General features: G+C 47.2%; 1 protein-coding gene across 10 annotated transcripts in view; it reads left to right on the forward strand.

Moving 5' to 3' along the window:
• The window catches only part of EFCAB6 (EF-hand calcium binding domain 6), a 218989-nt gene that overhangs the window by 31130 nt on the left and 165032 nt on the right, over nucleotides 1–22827 (forward strand). For 5 of the 10 annotated variants that reach the window (XM_004771166.3, XM_045083732.1, XM_045083734.1 and 2 more), the window contains 2 exons: nucleotides 4045–4133; nucleotides 10308–10374. In XM_004771166.3, coding sequence (XP_004771223.2) covers nucleotides 4045–4133; nucleotides 10308–10374 — 156 coding nt within the window. Of the gene's footprint in view, nucleotides 1–4044; nucleotides 4134–10307; nucleotides 10375–22827 lie in introns of those variants that run through there. The other 5 variants (XM_045083733.1, XM_045083739.1, XM_045083735.1 and 2 more) reach the window with 3 other exon arrangements.

The raw sequence follows: 22827 nt of genomic DNA on the forward strand, positions 1-22827 counted from the left end.
GTTTGTTCTTTAGAGTTAAGAGTTGGTTTCTTGGTTTGTCTCTCCCCACCCCGCCTCCATTGCTTCTTTGTTTTGTTCCTTAAATTCCACATAGGAGTGAAATCATATGGTGTTTGTCTTTCTCTGATTGACTTATTTCACTCAGAGTAATACTTTCTAGCTCCATCCATGTTGGTACAAAGGGCAAGATTTCATTCTTTTTTTTGATGGCTGAGTACTAATACATCGTGTGTGTGTGTGTGTGTGTGTGTGTGTGTGTATATATACATACCACATCTTTATCCATTCGTCAACCCCTGGATACTTAATTTCCATAATTTGACAGGTAATGCTGCTATAAACATCAGAGCACATCTATCCCTTAAAATAAGTATTTTTGTATCCCTTGGGTAAATACCTAGTCGTGCAATTTCTGGGTCATGAGATAGTTCTATTTTTAGCTTTTTGGGGAACCTCCTCACTGTTTTCCACAGTGGCTGCACCAGTTTGGATTCCCACCAACAGTGCACAAAGGTTCCCGCTTTCTCCACATCTTCGCCAACACCTGTTGTTTCTTGTGTTGATTTTAGCCATTCTGACAGGTGTGAGGTGATACCTCACTGTGGTTTTGATTTGCATGTCCCTGATGATGAGTGCAACTGGTAATGTTCTCTTGCTTTTAAAGAACATTTGTCCTTGCAAACATTGCATCAGTTTCCTCATAAGCTTGATTTAACTGATACTTTATTTATACCAAATGGAGAGTTAAGATATTTTTCCTGCTAATGTCTCCCTATATTCATGATCTAATGTTAATTTAAAATTTTGACAATCTTCCCAAGCTAATCAACTATGCAGGAAGAGGAAAAGTACAGAAAATGTGAAATGTGTATCCGTTTTTAAAAGCTACATCTGTTTTTAAAAGAAGTCACTGAGAACTGTAGAGCCTCAACGACTTTAAAAAACAGGTCCTAGTAGTCTGAAATAATAAGCGTGAATTTTCTAGAACCTGGAGCTCCTGTGAGTAAACCAAGGAGGCTGGAATGTGGTGCATTTTCAGGAGGCTGAGTTCACAGGAATGAAAGGCAGGGTTTCTCTTTCCAGTAGCTGGAGTTCACAGTGTCTGTGTGTGACTTCTAGATCTTTTACCAACAAATTCCTTTCCAATAGTGTACATAAGCCTAATTGGAAACCTATAAAACTGGTAAAACACTTCATGGGAATTTCACACTTTAAATTAGAAAAGAACTTTCCAATTATAGTGAATTCACTTTAGCTTTAATTTTATTTTAAGAACCATGTCAAAAATGCTTGAATGTCAGAGTGTTTTGATGATTGATCAGGGCGCAAATGATGTGGCATCGTTTGTAATCCACCCCATACCTTAGTTTCCATTCATGGTAACGTGAATTTTTTAAAAAATGTGGCTTCGGCCTCTGAATGTTAATAAAAATTTTATAAAAGGAGCTGAATTGGCAAAGAGATTCCAGAGAAGAAAAGCAGAGTTCTGTTCTGGTCCCCGTGGTTGTGCTGGGCTGGGGAAAGAGATGTCTTTGAAGACACTTGTCAACACGATGGATGCGGATTTAAACACTGGCCCCCTCCACCCCAGTCTCAGAATTTGCTTTTAGTGATTTCTCTTTGGACAGTTATGATTTTTTTAAAGATTTTTATTTATTTATTTGACAGATTACAAGTAGGCAGAGAGGCAGGCAGAAAGAGAGAGGAAGCAGGCTCCCTGCTGAGCAGAGAGCCCGACACAGGGCTCAGTCCCAGGACCCCCAAGATCATGACCCGAGCAGAAGGCAGAGGCTTAACCCACTGAGCCAAAGTGGGTTATGATTCTTAAACAGCTTTGCCAGAATCACAAGTATTGAAGACACGAGTTCTTAGCAGAGCCTCTCCTTTTAGACTAGATTCTTGGGTTATTTAGGGGCTTAGCTTTGGAGACTGGACTTTGCAAAAATGTATCTGCCTCATTAGAATTTTCGTTAAACGATAAGTAATGATGTGAAATGTGACAACATGGTCAATAAGTTGATGGGCTTTCCCTCTCTCTCTCTCTCTCTCTTTGGAGGCAGAGTGATTAGTATAGGGGGAGGGAGGTGTGCTCTGGAGGCATTTGATGGGACTGGCACGCAGGGAGGTCACACCTCTGCTCCATGAAAGGTGGCAGTGACCTCACCCTCAGGATCTGGTTTTGGGGCCAGATGAGTTAACGCGTGGAAAAATACCAGCAGTAGTGCTTGTGGCCATCTCCTGAGTATGGGGTCATACTCCGAATACTCAGAATGTGCGTTTCTTCCCCTCCTTGTGAAGTCTTACTACCAAAACGATGAGGGCCTCCGGTCTCGGAGCAGCACATGTACCCTGTTCTTGCCCTTCTGCTGTAAGGCTAGGGAAACTGGGAGGTGCCTACCCAAAATTACATCTACTACAAAACACCCTATCCGAAATGGAAATCATGGATGTTCTTTCCAGGACGCAGTTCGTGAAAGCCCACCCTGTGAGCCGCTATCTCTTTAGTCCCATTTCCCGGTTATATGTATTTTAAATAGTAAAAAGAAGCTTGTCCTTTGGGGAAGACGGAGATAACCATGCCCTACATTGAGGCTGGAATTGTAAGGGCTAAGTGAACATTGCACTTGATTGTATGGACATGGGAGCCATTCAGCAGTGTGGGAAATGGTACTTTGCATATTTGCATATGAAGCTTAATAAAATATATCTGTATTGATTCTGTATTTTAACTTTAGTTTCATAACCCTTTTGGGGGGAAGTAATTATTTTCACTTTTTAAAAATTCTGACTTTTTATTTAGAAGTAATTTCAGGGGAGCCTGGGTGGCCCCGTTGGTTAAGCGTCCTACTCTTGGCTTCGGCTCAGGTCCTGATCTCAGAGTCATGAGATCAAGCCCCGTGACAGGTTCCACTCCCAGGGTGGAGTCTGCTTGAGATTCTCTTTCTCTCTCCCTCTGCCCCTCCTGCTCATGCTCTCTCTAAAACAAGTAAAGGAATCTAAAAAAAAAAAAAAAAAAAAGAAGCAATTTCAAACCTCCAGAAAATTTAAAAGAATAAGGATAGTATAATTAGTACCCATATGGTACAAACAATACCCGTATATACTTAACCCAGATTTGCTGGTTATGAACATTCAACCTCATTTTACTTCTGTGTTCTTTTGTTATCTACGTGTGGTATGTGCGGAAATTGCAAACAGTTGACAAGATATGTACAGTGTATACATAATTTTTTTTCTGAACTACTTGAGAGGAAATTGCTTATATTATGGCTAGTCACTTCTACGTACTTAACTGCATATTCCCTAAGCATAAGAACTATTCTCTTGCATAATCACAGTACAGTTATCAACATTAGTAAATTAAATAGTGCAACAGTTCTTTTATTTTACCTATGGTCTGTATGGACCCAGTGGACCCTGTAATGTCCTTTATAGAATTTTTCAATTTGAAAATGGCTTTTTTCTACAGAAAGTTCATATGACATTCAGAGGATAAAATTGTGTTGTGGCATCAGCCTCTTGGGGAAAAATACATTCTAATATATGTGACTATATTTCAGGGGCACTTGGGTGGCTCAGTCAGTTGAGCGTGTCTGCCTTTGGCTCAGGTCATGATCCGGGGTCCTGGGATCAAGCCCCACGTCAGGCTTCTGCTCATCTCCTCCAGGGTTCTGCTTCTCCCTCTCTCCCTGCCCCTCCATTGGTTTTCTCTCCTTTTCTCTCAAATAAATAAAGAAATAATCTTAAAAAAAGAATATATTTCTACTCATTAACTTTTTTTTTGATTGAACTAGATTTCAGATAATTTTATAGACAGCTGGTTGACTTTTAATTGAGCACAGACTGGCATTTTGGCATTTAGGCTGCTTGTAGCTGGTTTACTAGGGACACGTGTCAGCTCAGACACCTGGGTGAAGCAGTTGTATTTCCTAGAAGGCCCATCCCACTAACAGTATCCTACCTTCCATCACGAAAGCTCCCGGGCTGTCTGCTGCTGGGATCTGAACCCTCTAACTGTCCATCTGTCTTCTTGTTTGAATGTAGGTCCCCCTCACCAGCTCTGGTGCCATCCCGTATCTTGAATTCCTGTCCCGGTTTGGTGACATGGACCTAAATATAAATGTTATAAAGAAGTAAGTGGTTTTTCTTTTCTCATATGAAAATGTGAAATTTGGAATGATGAGAGAGGACGTAAGGTCAGGACAGCTAATCATGTCAGCAGATATATATGGAAGAGGCATTGGTAGAATCGTCCATATAGAATTTAATGTAGTTAATCCTCAGTCAAAAGGTTGTTTAAAGAAGACTTTTAACCTCTATTTCAGATAAAAGAAAGAATATTGTATTGAAAACCAGATTAACATATTTTATATGCAGTGTATTTTGGATTTGGAAATAATAATGACAAGTAAATAATAAATAAACAAATAAATAAATTTTAATTTTAAAGAAAATATTAAGATGCAAAATTTAAATTTATTCATTTTTATTTCATTTTTAGTGGCTTTCATTGGAAAGTGATCATATTTTAGCAGCTAGAAAGGAAATGCTTTTTAAAAGCTTTATTTATTTATTTATTTTAGAGACAGCGAGTGCACACATGAATGGGAGGGGTAGAGAGAGGGGGGACTCTCAAGCAGAGTCCACACTGAGCAGGGAGCCTGACGTGGGGCTCCATCTGAGGACCCTGAGATCACGACCTGAGCTAAAACCAGGAGTCGGACACTCAGCTGATTGCGCCACCCAGGCACCCCAGAAATGACTTTTTTTTCAATAGTTTTTTTTTTTTTAAGATTTTATTTATTTATTTGACAGACAGAGATCACAAGTAGGCAGAGAGGCAGGCAGAGAGAGAAGGAGGGGGAAGCAGGCTCCCTGCTGAGCAGAGAGCCTGATGCGGGGCTGGATCCCAGGACCCTGGGACCATGACCCGAGCCGAAGGCAGAGGCTTTAACTGTAAGGTATGCATGGGGCTCATTTGGTGTATAAGCTGAAAATGGAGAGTGTTAGAGTATGAGCTGTCACGGCTCTCTCACCGGAAAGGTCTCTGATTCTAGTGTCTGATTTAGGAAAGACCATATTAGTGAAAAGTTATTCACTTAGATTATTGGACTCTAAATGAATAACCTCATTTTCTCAGGAATTGTTCAAACAGTTTTAAGAGTTAAATTAGACCCTGAGAAACTAGCAGATTTGGGGACGAGAGCTCTCATGACTGAGTCTGTTGCGGTCCCAGTGTAGGTGTGAGAAGTCGTGCAGCCGGGGGGAGGGGCAACGGGGACTCGTTCAGCGGACTTAAGTTTCAGTTTCGTAAGATGAGAAAGTTTTGGAGGAGAGGTGTTGTACAACAGTGTGAATACACGTAACACTACTGAACTGCACACTTAACGATGATTAAATGGTGAATTTTATGTTACCTGGGTAGGTTTTTGTTTTTTAACCACAATTAAAAGAAAAAAAAAAAGGATCAATGAATCAGTATGGCGGCTCCAGTGAGAATGACAAAGTACATGTCCTCCTTGGTCCAGTGGTCAGGGACTTCTCTGTGCTCCGATTAGTTAATGACTTGGAAGTGGTCGGCCGAGATAATCTCCAGGTTTATTTGAAAGAATGACTAGTTGTTTTATAAACTGTATATTTGCACCCTTAACCTAAAATAATCCCCATTTGTGATAAGCTTTTGGGGTGGACAGTAGCCTAATTTGAATATTCTTTGTTGAAAAAGCTAAACAATTAGAAAAACTGAAAGCAGGAGTAGTCTTGTGTGTGTGTGTGTGTGTGTGTGTGTGTGTTTTCTTTCGGTACCTTAATTGTGAAACATTAGTCTAATAGTTAATTTGAGATGCACAAGTTACTTCCTTAACTATAAGAGGCTAAATATTTTAACTAAATTTGAAAGATTCAGCTCATAACTGACTTAGATCACAGGGCTGAATTTTCTTTACTGCTGGAGACGATGCATTGTAGTGAGCGGACACTGTTCCTCCTGGTGATACGGTAGGCTCTGTGCACAAACAGCTCTGCCACTGGAAACAACTAAAATAACCAATAAAAGGTAAAATGTATACATACATTTTCCTTCACCAGTGAGCTGGCAAGAAAGTAGGTACTCCCCTACTTTAGGAGATAGAATCAGGAGAAGGGAGCATTCTATCCAGCCAGCTTTTGCCTTGAGAGTATTAGCTAAATCCTGTGAATTTGTGTTTCAGTTTGGCTGGCTGTTTGGAGTAAAGGGGACAGGGGACAAAATCTAGAGGCCTGGGGGCACCTGGGTGGCTCAGTAGGTTAAAGCCTCTGCTTTTGGCTCAGGTCACCATCCCCGGGTCCTGGGATCGAGTCCTGCATCGGGCTCTCTGCTCAGCAGGGAGCCTGCTTCCCCCCCCCCCCCCCCCGCCTGCCTTTCTGCCTACTTGTGATCTCTGTCTGTCAAATAAATAAATAAAATCTTAAAATATCTAGAGGCCTGCCCCACGTGGGGGGAACTAATAGAAGACTAGTATATATAAAACTGTGACATCTAAACCCTCATATGAGGATAGGTTACAAATATAAATCTGCCTCCCTAAATGGCACAAGGGAACCTACGTATTGTCAACTATTTTCATGCTGGTGTTGGGTGACTAGAGGACAAAATTGTAATTGTAAGTCAGTATTTACCCAAGTCTGCCCGAAACAGTGCTACCTGTATGGCCTGAAAAGTCTTGGGCTAGGAGTTTGCTTAAAACTGGTGCAGGGGGGCACCTGGGTGGCTCAGTGGGTTAAAGCCTCTGCCTTCAGCTCAGGTCATGATCCTGCAGTCCTGGGATCAAGTCCCACGTCGGGCTCTCGGCTCAGCGGGGAGACTGCTTCCCCTTTTCTCTCTCTGCCTGCCTCTCTGTCTACTTGTGATCTCTGTGTGTCAAATAAATAAAATCTTTAAAAAACAAAACAAACTGGTGCAGGGCTGGGTATGACCTGTACAGGACTGTGTTTGTGACCCAGCCCTCACAGAAGGACTGTGTTTGCGACCCAGCCCTCACAGAATTTCCACAGACAAGTGCCAAGTAGTATCAGGCCACACACGAATCACTGAAAACATATGATGAGACAAAGAATGAGGCCTGCAAACCAATAGAGCTCCAGAGGGCCTGTATCCAGTACAGATATCCAAATACATGAATCCCACAGCCATCAGATCTAGAATCTGAAACCGTGGTAGTGTGCTCAGAGAAAGGTAAGCACGGATGCCTTGTATAAACACGAAATAAGAGGCAAAAAGAAAGAAAAAAGATTCAAAGAAGTACAGAACAGAACTTCTGGTAGTGAAAGATACGATCATTGTGGCGATAAAATCCAGTGGCCGGGTGGAGAGTGTGGATGAAGTGCAGCTGAAAGGAGCATTAGTGGAGTGGAAAGTAGGTCCGAAGCTGTGATCCGGAAAGCCACACGGGAGGACAGAGAGATCGAATATGGAGGACGGGTCTAAGAGACATGGAGGGGAAAGAAGGGGGTTTCTTATGGGGTTTCCAGATATTTAGGGAAAAGGATAGGGATCTTAAGCCAGACGGATGGACAGAAACCCCCGTGTAGACATGTCACAGAGAGACTGCAAATCTTTGGCATCAACCTCAGTATCACAGAGAGCAGTAAAGGCAGTGAGGGGACACGCTGGGTTCACTTAGGACTGACCCTTGGGCCAAGGCTGATGTTCCAGGTGTGAGAGCATGGGACGGTCTCTCCCACACACTGGGAATTGTATTTGCCAGCCTAGAGTTGGTAAGACTGAGATCTCTTCCTGTGGGAACGCCGGGAACCTTTCCCTCTTCTCGCCATAGTACAGGCTCAAGCACTGATGTCAGGCTGTGGGGACAAGGAGAGACTTGTGGCACCTTTGCCTGCCATGTTCAAGGTCGCCTTTCAGCTAGATCCTCTCTTTCTTCATCCTGCAAAGCGTGCCTCTTACTTGTGTCTGTGCGTGTGATACTTTCGGTGGAAGGAAAACGCTTCGGGATGGACAGTAAGACGCGATGCGGGCAACAAGAGGGCAGAGATGTGGGGTTAGATCCTAACATGCCCGCTGACCTCGGGAAGCATGAAGGACTAGGAATAATGACGACTTTGGGAATTTAAAGATAGGATAGAATTAAAATACATGATAGTAGCAATATATATGCTGAGAGGAGGGACCAGAATGGAATGGTCTAGAGTCGTCACTTTGACCAGAAGGAAGATTGAAATTTTTGATTAACTTTAGACTTTGAAAAATATGCAAGTTAGGGGCATCTGGGTGGCTCAGTCGTTAAGTGGCTGCCTTTCGCTCAAGTCATGATCCTGGGGTCCTGGGATTGAGCCCCACATCGGGCTCCCTGCTCAGTGGGGAGCCTGCTTCTCCCTCTCCTGCTCCCTGTGCTTGTGTTCCCTCTCTTGCTATTTCTCTCTATCAAATAAATAAAACCCTAAAAAAATAGAAAAATACACAGGTTATCATTTCTAGAGTAGCTGTCATAAGATTAAAAATGGAATGACTGATTCCCAACTTACAGAGGCAGACAAAAGGAGTCGTAAAAACGGGACTGACGGAAAGGAAGGCAAGAAGCCGCAGAATAGGCAGAATAAATAAAAATCCCAAGTATATCGGTAATTGTAATAAAGGTTCCACTTAAAAGGCACAGACTGCGTGATTCGATAAGAGAGAGTAAAATCCACGAAGAGAAGAAACTACACATAAGTTTATAGAATCTACGAGTTTATAGACAGGTTGAAGTGGAAGGGCTCAAAGACATACCATTCCAAAGAATACTCATCTCAAGAAGCTGTTGTGGCTGAGTTACTACCCGATGATGGGCTGTGTCTCCTGAAGGACGCGCTGAGATGGAGTCAGGGGAGACCATGGTGAAGGGAAGGGGCCCCGCGCGTGCTTGGGCAGAGCGTTTTCCTGGGGGACGGGAGGGTGAGATGGGGAGCGAGGCCACCAGGCTCTGGACCCAAGCTGCTGTCTCTTCAACTGATGGCAGCTACACAGGCCTTTTCCGATTTCTGTTCTTTAAATTTTATTGCTAAAAAGTGTCATGCGTCTAGTCAATACATAATTAAAACAAAAATTACTGCATTTAAAACCGCGTCATAAGGCTGGATTCCTGGTGAGTTTCCACCTTGGACTTGGACACTTAACCCTCTGAGCCTCAGTTTCCTCCTATGTAAAACGTAGTTCATTTCTGCTTAAAATGCCCCGATGGCTTCCCGTTGCCCCTGTAGAAAGATTCCTTATCATGGTCACAGCACCAAGGAATGGTGTCCACTCCATCTCTGAACTCTCCCCCACCCCTGCCCTGCTGGGCGGGCTCTGGTCTCCCCGGCCGATTGACAGCAGCAAGGCTGGCATGTGCTGAGCTCTGGCCCCTGTGTGCTCCCTTTGCTTTGTCCAAAGAGCTTTTCCTTCCATTGGGTCGCTCCTGGCTCCTCACCTGGTGGGTCTTTCCTGGCTCTTTCCAAAGAGGGGCTCGGAAGCAGTTTACAGATGTATGGATAATCCCAAATAAAAAATAGTTAATTAAAGCAGATGGCCCCAGGGGCACCTGAGTGGCCCTGTTGGTTGAACATCGGACTCTTGATTTTGGCTCGGGTCATGATCTCTTGGTAGTGAGATCGAGCCCCATGTAGGGCACCGTGCTCAGTGCAGAGTCAGCTTGAGAGATCTTCTCTCCCTCTGCCCCTCCCCCTGCTCGTGTTCTCTCTCTCTCTCTTTCTCATAAATAAATAAAATCTAAAAAAACGTAGGCAGAGCCGAGGGGATGGTGCGTGCCTCCACCATCAAGTCCTTTATGGAGTGGCTTAGCTTGCTTCCTCCCCAGTGGACTGGGAACCCCTCAGAGGTCAGAGCAAAGTGCAGCAGCAGGGGGGCTGAAGGTGGGGCCATGACCCGCACCTCCAGTTCGCCACCCGTGACCTTTGTCTCCCTGTCTCCTTGTCTGCAATGATGGCCCTTGACCCACACAGTTGTTATGAGGATGAACCCAGACGGGGCTCGCCGGGGCTCACCATAGGAAATGCTCATCAAGTGTCAGCTGTAATTACTCCGTTCCCACGGTACCCTGGGAGAAGGAATAAATGTCGTTGTGTTTTATTTTATGGATGTGGAAACGGAGGCATGGAGAAGCTAAGGGCTTGGCCCAAGCCCCCTCTGCCAGCGAACAGCGGTGCCTAAGAAATACCTTGCATTAGAAAATACATAATTTAGAAAGCCTTATCATTTTGATCTCTGCATGTCCTATGTAAGCATTTATTTAGTTAAAACATAATAATGCAAAGTTTCTCTCTTTCTTTTTAAGAGGAGGTGAGAATGAAGTGAGTCGCAGTCGGACAGTAAAAGAACTTGAGACCCAAATAGGAGAAAAGGTAATGGAGATCTTTTCAAATTCCGCACCCCCCACCCCCGCGTCCAGAGTCATTGTTAGCAGAGGTAGATGAAGCAGAATGAGCCACATCTTGTCGTCTGTGCTCTCGCGTCAAAGCTGGCTGACGAGTAGATCCTGTAACAAGCCCGTGTGAAAGCTTGTATGCAGACGACTTGCACTGCCTCGCCTGGCGTCTCTTTGGGTGAATGACACCAACAGAAGTCCTGGAATATTAATCGCTTTTGTATTAACTTTAGATCCCTAGTGGTAGGCCTGCCCTTTCTGCTTTTGTCTAAGACTAAAGCAAAGGCTCTCTTTAGAAGGAGAAAACTTCTGCATTTTAGCAGTAAGTGCCAGTCGAGAGCAGCATGCTAAAAAATAACCGGGAAAACTCAGAGCGATGTATATTTAAGTAGTGAGTAATTTAGCCACAGAAGCTACTACATGTGTTTGGAAGAAGAGCCCATAGTCTTGTCCCTCTTTGCTGGTTATGGTTAGACATCATCGCCCACAGCCAGGGAGCGGGGAGATGCTGCGGCTTTCGGGGGGTTGGAATCAGACCCCTTTTAAAAATGCATTTGAGCCTGTCAGTTACACAGGCAGCCTGAGAATCATGATTCAATTTACTCGATTCAATATGTTGGTTTGAAATGTGACAAATTTTCTTTCCTTTTTGAACTCCTCCGAGATTTTCATACATTTCAAAATAAAAAATAGCCAGGAATCCACAAAATGTTTGTCTGAATTTCCCTGGCTGATGCCATTAACACCAGAAAATTCATCTTCATGTGATACTTTTTTAAGCATTATATATTCCTAAAAATCTGGTTTCACTATATGTTAGTAAGGACCCTGATGTAATTATTTGCTGCTTCTATTGTGGTTCATGGGTAAAGTTGTAGGAAATATGTAATGGGATTGATATTATTTATGGCTCATCTTTAATATGTCTCTCCCTAAACTGTGTTAATCATGAAATACTCCTGGAAAATTCAGCCATTTATGACAATCATCGTATCAACATAAACACCCTCATGGGTCAATAATGGATCGTTTCAGTGAGTGTGGTGTGTACGGACCTCGGCCGGGATGGTAAATGACCGACAAGAAGGCTTCCATGAGGAAATCTACAAGGGAACTCCACTACTAGTCAGTCATCCCTTCTTCTGACTCCTCTTTTATTCCAGAAGCCCCCTCTTCTCCGTGGGGGTAGCCCTCAAACCGGTTAAAAGTTGAGTTGTCAGCGGGCTTACACAGTACAGCTTTCAAGCAGCTTCTGGGGAAATAGCTGAAGAGGGGTGATTGAGGAAGTGCTAGACCCCAGGGCGGCTGGGGTGGGGGGCGCGGGGGCATGTTCTGTGCCAGGCTTTCTAGCCAGCGTCAACTGCAACCCCAGTTCTACCCGGGACCCCGCCTCTGGCCGGGCAGGTGGTGTAGGACAAGACTGACCTTGGGACTGTTAAAAAAACAAAACTCAGCTGAGTAAATCTGAAGATCTAATTGGCTTTATTAAGCGATTCGTGAATTGAGCAGTGCCCCACGAAGCAAAGTCGGGGGGGCAGTGCAAGGAGATGTACAAAGGGACGGGATTTTACAAGGAGGGGGGCCAGGCCAGAAGGGTTAGCAAAAGGAAAGAAAGGATTGTTTCAGGCCAGGTCACCTTCCCTTGGTGGGGGGAGCAGGGGCGGACAAGGGGTCTCATTAGGTAGATTACCTCATCTTCCTTTGGGAGTGGTGTGGGGGGAGGGGGAGTAGAGAGGGCGCACGTGACGAGATTACCTCATCGGAGCTGACCAGCTAATTCCAGATTGATTGGCTTCAAGTTCCAGTCCTGGAGAAGCCGAGACTTAAGTCTTGGTTTGCCATGCTGCAGGCAAGTGACTCTACAGAGAGTCTGTAGCTTTTCTTTTCAATAGGATGGGGTCAGATCTGGGTTGCCATCTTGGAGCTCTGCCCTTTACCAGCCTGGCAGACTTGACAAGTCCTTGTCACTGGGTTTCTTCATCCATTAGTGGGAATAATAACACCCACCTGGAAGTATAACCGAACTCAAGGGTTTCGCTGCTTGTAGTCCATCAAACTGAACACAACCTTTGTTGAAAGCAAAGAACTTGGTATTAACCTGTTCCAAGTAAGGAGACCGTGTGTGCACGCTATACACAGTCTCCCTGAGGGGTTCCAACAGGAAGCTTTTAGTCCATGTATTGAGGGCAAGGGCAGGGAGCACACTAGGCACTTCTGGCTCAATTGCGCATGCCTAGTGTTTCAACATGCTAGTGCCTTTACATCGGATGGCCCCCCCCCCAAAATGGCGGAAAACTCTGCCCATGGGAGGGGCTCCTAGTATTAATAATGAACTAAAGGTGACCAGGACCACTTGGGGGCATCTGCGTAGGTACTCAGCTCCCAGTCCAGCTCAAGGAGGCTCACATAAGGGGGTGTCAGGCAAGACACATCTGGCAAGGGGCTCTTGGGTGAGACACCTAGTTGAGCATCTCCTCGATGGAACTGTTGGTTCTGTAAACAAAGCCCATCCCTTCCCTGCTTCTGTCCCTTCCCTTCCTGCCTGATGTTGATAGCTTTTAGCCCTCTTAGTAACTTCCTGTTGCATCCTGGTTAACAGAAGTGCTGTTGTGTGGCTTAACACTACGCAGTCAGTATAAAACACCTGGAACAGCTGGGAAGTGCCAGCTCTCACTAGAACGATTATTACTGCAGCTCCCTTCGAATGACAGGTAGGGACACCAGTGAATCATTCCTTCCCACCTACTCCCAAAACAAGCAGAACAAACCAGATACCCTCACTTGTTTGCTGAGTGTAGGAGCATATTTCCAGCTGAGACGCTCGTCCTGCAAACACTGCCCACACGAGCATTGGAGACAGGGAACGCATACCTGGGAGCTGTTAAAGGAAGGCTCTCTTTAGACATATGTTGTCATTGCCGGCTGATCTATACGGTCTGGGAATGGAAGAACGCTCATTATTTCATTTTAAATATAAGTCCACATGGCTTGCTAGAGCCAAGAATGCATGCAAATGTCTCTGAATTTTGGGAGCCAGACTTTGCTAAATGTATGTGTCGTCTAGCCTTCCTAAACCAACAAATAATGAGCAGTTGGCACCCCAGACCTACCAAACCCCAGTGCTCGTGCTTCCTGATCGTTCTCCACTGCAGAGAGCTCGGTCCGATGGCTGGTTCCTTGGTCTTTCCCTTCCTCTCACACACTTAGACCCTCCTGTGTAGGTTCACATCCCCCCTCATTACCCAGTCGCATCCTTGGGCTCTCTGAAGCCTCGTTCTCTCTGTCTGTCATGGGCTGGGGACCAGCCTGGATGGTCTCCAGGTCCCGGCTCTCCCAACCTGTGGTGACTGCGATCCACGGCTTCACGTGAAGAGGTCGCTGTCTGATCCCGTGGGGCTCTGTGAGCCCAGGGAGTCCTGAGGACTTCATCTTCTGGCTCTGGCTGGTCCTGGTCTTCAGCTAGTGCTGCACCGGGTCCCGGTCAGGAGTTCCTTGAAGTCCCGTGCTTGCCTTACTTACGCTCAATCCCTTGGCCCTTGGCTCCCCCTCTGCGCCATGACTCGGCATCTGCTGGACGGGTCCTTGAGTTCTCTGCGCTTCCGATTCTCTGCTCTCACGGTCTCCTAGGGAAGCAGAGGCATTTAGTGGGAATCAGGCCCAGCTGGCTGGAACCCAGGCTCTGCAGCCCCTCCAGGGGACTTTGGACAGTTGTCTCACTATTCTGACTGTCCTCATCTCCAAAGTGGAGACAGCAACCACTCAGGGTAGTTAAAAGAATGAATGAGAGTAAGAGACCAGAGCCTGTTGGCGTCCAGGAGATGCTCAGTAGATGTTAGTCCCTTCCTCCATCTGTGAGTGAGTGAGGCCAGTTGTCAGGCAGTCCTGAAACCCCGCCGGTGCTTGGCTTTACTTGCCACCAGGCAGCCCGACCTCCGCCGTGCAGGCATTGGGTTGCTCTGCCCTGAGAGAAGTAGAAACCCCCCTACCCGGCTCGCTGAATCAAGATGGCCCTGCTCATCTCACCTGAGAAGCAGGAGGGAGCACAGATGCGGGGATGGGCTAACTCATGTCCCTGCTGGCCACCAGGATGTTGTTACCATTCGGGCTTGACATGCAGGTACTGTGATGTCAAGTTTTTTTTTTTCCAGATGCTGTTTCTTCCAATATGACTCTATAAACGTGGGGAGACTTTTCTTCTGACTCACAACCAAGAAAAATGTCCCACACCCAAACCAGTCATTGGCAATGACATTGGTCTCTGTGAGCAGCCTGAACCAACCCTGATTACTTCCCGGTGTAATTACTTCCTTGGCTCCCTCCAGGGCCACCAGAGGGTAGATATCGAAACAAAACGGAAAATGGAGGGTTTTGTTAGAAGAGAGTAGGGGTGAGTGGATTTGCAGAAGGCAACCAGCAGCATCTGCTTCAGCCTCCCACTGAAAGGATCCCCCTCACCTTAATCCTGTGGACACTGTAATTTTTTGGATTTTGCCAGCTCTATAAGTAATAGCACTGTGCCCTTACTAGGGGCTGCTCTAAGTGCTTTATTGTGTTAAAGGACTAATTTCTGGGAGAACCCCTCAAGGCAGGTGCCATCCTTATTCCCCACTGGTATGGAGGAAACTAGAACAGAGGTGGACCCAGTCCGTCATGGAGAAGTCACACCTTCACTGCACACACCAGTGGCCTCTCTTGTTCAGATCGCAGACTCGTCCCTGCATCTATGTAGCATGTACTTCCGGGGGCACTTGGGAGTTTCCCCGTCTTCCTCATTCTGGCCTCCTTCCCTCTCATGCTCCTTCCACCGTCCTTGGGCTTTTATGCTCCCCAGCTGTCCTGCAGGTCCCCAACTTCTTCCCCCTGCCTGGCAGGGTAAGCGGAAGTGCCAGAAGATCTCAGCTTGCTCCTCGAAGTGGGGGTCAGTGCTCATCGTGAGCCACGTTCAGGGAATTCCTGAGAGGCAGGAAGCCGTGCTGACCGACGAAGAGCACCGGGGACGTGCAGAACAGTCATGACCCTTCCCCGCCGCCCCTACGTACGAAAGAACTGTTCTTAACTGAAGAGTAGAATTCAAGAATGTATAATTCAGTTAAAGACATAAAAAAGGCAAATAAATGGGCCCGACCAGAGCCCCAGGCTGTTTGCTCTCGTACCACGTCACCACACAAACCAGGGCTGCTTTTTGAAGCCTGGGCGCCATGATGTCAGAACATCTGGTCTACCCAGTCAGCCGTGACTAGTGTGTCTGTTGGACACCAAGCGATCTGACACGAGTTTTTATGGGCTTACCCTGGTGCCTTGGAGTTGTATAGAGCAGCCTTAGTCATTTGAGAAGCAATTAGTAAATAATGAGAGGTACTAAGCTGCTCGCGTGGTCTGCAATATCCTCGCGCGGAAGAGACACAAGTGATGGGTTAGATTCATTTTCTTAAATAGGTGGATTTTCCTCAAAAAGAAATTAAAAAAATTATTGCTCGACAAATAAAGAAACAGTCATTAGAATCACAACCATTTCATAAACGTACCTTAACATTATAACATCACATTAGCATGAACGAATGTACCAGAATGCAGTCTGTTTGCCTCATAAAAAGACTGTGTCAAACTCAAAATGAGGCCATTTACTAAAACATACAAGCTTTTGGTTAATTTATAATATTCTCCTAATCCCACTTTTATCAGCCCCACTTTGGTGCACGGGTATTAATTGCCTATTATAACAGGTATTTGAACACATCTTCTCTCTCATCTGAAGAAAATATTAGCATATCGTAGAGCTGTTGGGACAGATTGTATCTGAGCCACTTTTTCCTCCTTGCAGAAAAGCCTATCAATCATAACTGAATATAGTGATTAATAATGTCACAGCTTTTATTCGCGTGTCTGTGTGCAACTAAATGAAGACGAGTGCTTACATTTTGATCTAGAGAATTTCACATAACAAAATAATCAGTTGCCATTCTAGAAAAAAAAATTATATCGAAAATGCTCCTACCCCAGGACCTATTTTTGGTGGTTCTATTATTAATTTACTAAAGACTTATCAGGAAGCTAAAGCAAAGATTTGGTTATATCAGAATTTGCATCATTTTAGGCGGTTTATCTTCTTCTTCTTTTTTTAAATCTTTTTTTAATCTTCTTCTTCTTTTTTTTAATCTTCTTGCATGTTCAATAGTTCGATCAATATGTTAGGGGAGGCTGGCCGGAGCACGTGGGCTTCCCCAGCTGGGTGTGCACGGACCGCCGACCTTCACCATGTGTGTGGCCCTGAGCAAGCCAGTCCCTCTGGGGACTGTGTCCTCGGCCGTGAAGTGGGGAAAGAATAGTGCAGGGTTTTTCTGTTCTTGAGGCTCTCGGTGACAATCAATATACAATGATCTTGGAGCCTAGAAGTTGCTCAAAAAAACAGGAGTTGGAGTTTGCATTTGGAGGAGGTAAGGTAGGAGTTGTCCCGGGGAAGGGGAAATGATAGTTTGTGGTCGCCTCTGGTTTTAGGCCACAGAGCAGGCCACGCTCTGGAGGACTCCACGCTTCCATCTCTGTCTGGGCTCCAGACTCAGCACCGTCCGCAGAGCAGACCGGACCTTCTGCTGGTCGTCCTGGGCCTCTCCAGGCAGCCTTCTTCCCTTGGTCACCCCGGCATCAGGAGTGAAGGGTGCTGCTGTCCACCGAGTTGATCGTGTCGCAACCTAGGGTCCGTCTGGAGGCCGGGTTTCTGCACTGGCCCTGCTCCGGCATCCAGCTCGCCTCCTGCATCCCCTGGGCCATCCCGGAGCCCATCCATCTGCTGCTAGCACTGTCGTGCCCACCCTGCGCTTTGTCAGGAACTCCTGGATCACTTTTCCTGCTCCTGCTCATGCCCCCTACAATCTCTCTCCCACGAGACACCCTGACTTACCTGTGCAAAACACACGTCAGATCTCATCAGACTCCCCAGGATAGGATGCCCCGTGGCCTGCTGTGGCCCGTGGAGGAAGCATCCCACACATATCCTGGCCGATGGCGCTCGGCGTGGAGACGTGTTTGACTGACCTCTCTAAAATTCCATATTTTCCCTGAGACTTTGAGTGTTCTGAGACTTGCTTGTATACTTGTTTATCACCAGGATGTGTGTTCCTGGGGAGTAGGTGCCTTCTCTGTCTTGCTCGCTGGTGTTAACAGATCCTGGCTCTTGATGCGACCATCAGGAAACATTTACTGAAAGGATAAACGGTTCTATAGGAAAAGTGGACAGTCACTGGAGTAGCCAGAAAACACTGCCTGGTTTCAGATGAAGCTGGTGCTTCAGTTGTGCCACGGACAGGGTTTCAGGGTGATGAGGACGGAGGAGGGGTGAGATGTGGGGCTCTGTCAGGATCGCACTCTGGCTCAAGAGGATATGGAGGTAGAGACAAGGGGAGAGGTGGCCGGGGCGGTGGGGAGATGAGCTCTGTGACCCTCCCGTGGAGAGTTCTGTTTCTCAAGGCAGGTCGGGACAGAACACTTTTGGAAGGTAGGATGGAGGAAAAGATGGAGTTATTTGAAGGTCAGGTGTGAACCCTAAAGCATGGGGCTGGCAGGGGGTGGTGGTGGTGGTGGTGGTGGTGGTGGTTCATTGCCAATTTCCCACGAGGAAGTGGCTCTTTCGGAGACGGCTGTCAGCAGTGTCACGGACACAGTGGCTGGAGGACGACTGGCTGGGCCTTACAGGTCACTCGACAGGAACAGCCTACCTTTGCCGAGCACCTCAGGTGTTTGGGGGAAACCATGGAGTTCCAGGGAGGGGGTGGGCTTGCACCTCCTGGCATGCAGCTCTGTCCTGTGAGTGATCTGGGGTTAGGGTGACAAGGGCCCCAGCGTTCCTCCTGCATACCTGGGACGGAGCTCCCATCCTATGAGTGTGGGCTGGATTCGAAAGAAAGAAGGTTCAGGAAATGCTGCTTCTAGATTTGGCACATGTTGAAAGCCTTTGGAGTTTAGACATAGAGCTTATTTTCGTAGCTGGGTCAGAAGTTTTCAAGAGCAGCTAAAACTTCTTATTAGAAGTCTATATGTTGCAGGTAAGCCTTTTGAAAATGAAAATCAAATGTGGGAAAAGGCTGACATGGCCTCTGGCGTATATGACAGCAAGTTTCCCTTTTTACCTTGGCTACAAGGAAACCCAAAGCCAGAGTTTTTGGAGTTTTGCTCCCTTGGAGCAACTCTTTCAGGATGCTTTCTTTAGCTCTTTCTTTAACTCCGTTCTCTCTGTTCCCATGGATCTCATTTCGATGTCTTTTTGTGTAAGCTTGTTCAATTTTGGGGAAAGGCAGGATTTATATGTGTTCAAAAACTACATGCATCGTCCTGGGCCCATGGGGGTGCGGGCGTGGCGCCAAAGCAACCAGAGGGAGCGTCAGCCCCGGGCGCGGAGGCGAAGGCTTTGTTAAAGGTGAGCCAGGCCCGGCCGCCGCTCCTCCCACATGTCCCCAAATTGAAAGTTTGTGTTTATGGGGTTCTGAATGTAGTCTAATTTTTTCCTATCTGGTTTGGCTCATCTCTACCAGCTGGTAAATAGGAAATGTTCACGGTAGGCAGCCAATACTCTGCAGAATGTAAACAGATGGAATCGATAGAAAGTGACAAGCTCGACTGTGCTATGGAGAATACAGAGCCAAAAGTAAGAACATAACAGTCAAGCTACTTACTTCGTTCCAGTTCATTTAGTCCTGAATAGCTCTTCATATCTGCACAGCTGTGTTGTTCTTTTTTTCCCCTCTTTCTTTCTTCTGGGTTGATAATGACAATTTCAAAGAAAAACTTTAATTAAAGATTTTATACGAAATAGCCAAAAGTAGAATAATAAGGAAAATGAGCATTGATGTGTTTATTGTAAGAAAAATCCTTTTTCATGGTTTCATTTAAAAAATTTACTCCTTAAATTTAAAATGAATGTAGTCGTGATGACAGAAAGGTGCCAGACTGGCAGCCGTGGATGCTGAACCCTTCCATTTTGCTGCAGAGCCAAGACATAGAAGCTGCTAGAAGCCCCCTCCCCTTGGGGTTCAGTCCCCAGGCAGGCGGGTAGGAGGCCGTTCTCACCCCCTTCTGCTAGACACTGGGCAAGGAAGCCTGGTTCCGGGGAAGGAACAGAGCCGAAAAGAACTTACCAGGGAAGGAACCACTGTGGACAGTCGAAGTGAGTTTACTGGGCAGGCTGCGCTCTGGCGTGAAGAAGTGTGGCCTTCCTCTGGTGAGGGCCACATCAGAGCTGGGCCTAAAGAAGCATTATTTGCAGCCTGAGAATTCTGGCCTTCTGGGAGGAAACATGAGGCTTTTTCTCACCTCTTTTAATGTCTGGGTGGTCATATTTATTTGGGTTCACAGCTTTCTTTCCTGGAGCTCAAAGTGCTATAAAAAGAATTTTAAACAAAGAACTATAGCGTACTAATACCAGCCACTGTTAGCGGTTTACTGAACCATCTGATCTCAGTGGGACACAAACATGAAGCAGTTTGATTGTTCTCTCCTCACTGTTCTCAAGCAGGCATTAGCAAATCTGCCTTTTCATTCCTTAAGGGTATCTTAGGCAGATCTAATGGCCTCCTGGTCACATTTAGTTATAAAAGTCTAGCACAGGCCAGTCCAGTTTCAACCTTGAGCTCAGCTCCAGGCCCGCTGGCCATCTCGTCCCCTTCCTCCTAACCCAGGGGCCTGTCCCCTGCTTACTCGCTGGTCCTTCTCTCCCTCTCCCCGCCGGCTGTAGTTGGGGTCTTTGATGAGGGCTGAGGAAAGGGAGTATGCCTTTCTCTTCCTTCCCTGGGGTCCTGGTGTCCTCCGTGGGCAGCACATGGGGAGTTATTAGGATTGTACTGGGGGGGGGGCGGCCTTTGGACTGTATGGTTTCCTGATGAGGAGGGTCACCTCTGGCATAACTCCTCTAAACCTCCTCAACTCTACCCTGGGTGGTTCACTGCATATCCTCAGGCTGTATGGGTCCCCTCACTTGAGGAGCAGCCCCTGGGAGGGGGACAATTCAGGCCTTCTGCCTTTCTTGGTCTCCAGTCAGTCCATTGGAAATTTGCACATCATCTATGACAACAGTAGGTCTGCACTTGACACTCATTAGCCCCTCCCACTCTGCTCTGCTGTCTCTGACCTGTTCTCAGTTCTTTTCCCCAGAAAGGTGTACAGCAGATCACTGAGTCCATTAGGAGACGAGATGCCCACATGCCCCTTCTTGCAGCTTCCTGGCCTGTCTGTACAAGGGTTTCCTTGGCCTACTGAAGCTGCTTCTCCATGAATACTGCAGTCACCCTATCTACCCATCCGTCCATCCATCCGTCCGTCTGTCCGTCTGTCATCCATCCATCGTCCGTGCATCATCCATCCACCCATCCGCCCTCTCATCTATCTGTCCATCCATCCATCGGTCCGTCCATCCATCCATTTATTCATATATACATACATTCATCTATTCAACAAATATTCATTAATCCAGGCCCTATTCTTGGTTCTGGACTCCTGCCTACCGAAGACCTTATGTCCTCTCAAGGCTCCTATTAACGGGCTGGGCAGGGGGGCAGAGAAGGGCTTGGAGGAGTTGGCTGGGGCGGGAGGAGCAGCGGTACTCAGTATTTCTTGACACAGGTGTGCAGATGTTTGGTCATTTGGAACTCTGTCTTCAGCCTTTGGTCCCAGTCTGCAGCCGCACCCCCCCCCCCACCTGAAGTGCCACCTGAGGTGCTTGCACACTTGAGCTTTCCTCCCAACCACAGCTGACAGGGTCCCCTTATTCACTCCCATTTCACAGAGGAAGATACTGAGGTTTAGTGGTCAGGCTACTGCTGCGGGGTTACCTGAAAAATAGCGCAGAGCTGGGATTTGAAGTCTCCGCTCAGAGACAGTGTCTGGTCAGGGCGGCACTGTCTGGAGGTCCTCGTGGGGAAGGAGGGAGGGAGGCACGGAGCTGGCGTGGGGGTGGGGGTGGGGAGCCGCTGCCGCCAGGAGCAGTTTCTGTGGTTCTCAGTGTGGCTCACCGTCATGCCTGTGGGAGGTTTCCACCCCCGCCCCCCGTTTCCCTGCCTCACTCTTTAAGGTCAGATGCTCTCTGCTTCTTGTAATAGCACTTAAGGGTCTGCCTTCCATAAATTCATTTAAATCTTTTTTTGAATATTTTAATTTTGCTGCTCTTGCCCCCCCCCCCCATTTCACTTCACTCCCATGAAAAATAGGGCTTCGTTTCTTTTCTTTCTTTTTTTTTTTTTAAAGATTTTATTTATTTGTCAGAGAGAGAGGGAGAGAGAGCAAGCGCAGGCAGACAGAATGGCAGGCAGAGGCAGAGGGAGAAGCAGGCTCCCTGCTGAGCAAGGAGCCGATGTGGGACTCGATCCCAGGACTCTGGGATCATGACCTGAACCAAAGGCAGTCGCTTAACCAACTGAGCCACCCAGGCATCCCTAGGGCTTCGTTTCTGTTCTGGGAACGTTAGGTGAATGGGTCCTGGCTTGTGTAGGCACAGTGCAGAACTTAAAGCTGTCCAGCCCGCGATTCCCCAGGCCTGCTGTCCAGATGGAAGAATCTAGGCTTTTTAGTCTGTCCTCACTGTGGTTCCCTTCCCTAGATGCTTGGTTCACCGCCCAGCCCATCATCCCCCTTGTCCTTGGGCATCTCCCCAGCCTGGGGCCCCAAGGACACGGAAAGGGTCACCTACTGCCCTGCTGTGGTACTCCAGCAGGGGGCTCCATGCAGCGGGGGCCAGGGAGGGAGAAGGAAGAGGAGGAGGAGCGGGGACCAGGGTGAGGGAGGGACTGCCAGCTAGCATTAGCTGGGGGAGGTGGGGCGTGGAGAGCTGGGGCTGTGGTGGCCAGCACCAGCCTGGCATGGGGCTCAGAGAGCCATGGGCAGCAGCTCACGGCTGGGCCTGGGATGGGGGGCGGGGAGAGAGGGTGGGATCAGAGAAGGGCCCAGGGGCAGCAGACCCGGCCGGCAACAGATAAAGAAACGTGAAGTGGTCCAGGCATAGACGAACACTAAGAGGAAGCGAGGGCACTGGAGGTGGGGAAGGAGGTTGGGAAGATGGTTGGGAAGAGAAGACAGAGAGCAGCTCCTTCATAGCCTCAGGCCCATTTCCTGGCTCCGGAGTCTTTAACTTAAAGGTGTAAGTAGCTATTGTTTTGGTTTTCTTTTAAATCCTCAGGGCTTCCCCTGTGCTGGTGCACAAAAAGCTCCTAACACTTAGCACCACCTCCACAGAAGTGGGAATGTGTCGGGGAGAGTGGAACAGGGGCCTCAAACTTGCTCTGTAAAGCGAGGAAGTCTTGCTGTCATTATGGGCCAGACGTTACTCCGCCCTGCCACTGTTTGTAGGGGACGTCGCCAGAGCCACTGTGCAACTGAAAGGGCCTTTCTGGGCACCAATTACATTGACTTGCAGATACTGCAATCTGAAACTCGCCTTTCGCATGTCAAA

Source organism: Mustela putorius, unplaced genomic scaffold (assembly GCF_011764305.1).
Source record: "Mustela putorius furo isolate JIRA1106 unplaced genomic scaffold, ASM1176430v1.1 tig00000738_pilon_pilon_pilon, whole genome shotgun sequence".
Taxonomy (NCBI): Eukaryota; Metazoa; Chordata; class Mammalia; order Carnivora; family Mustelidae; genus Mustela; species Mustela putorius.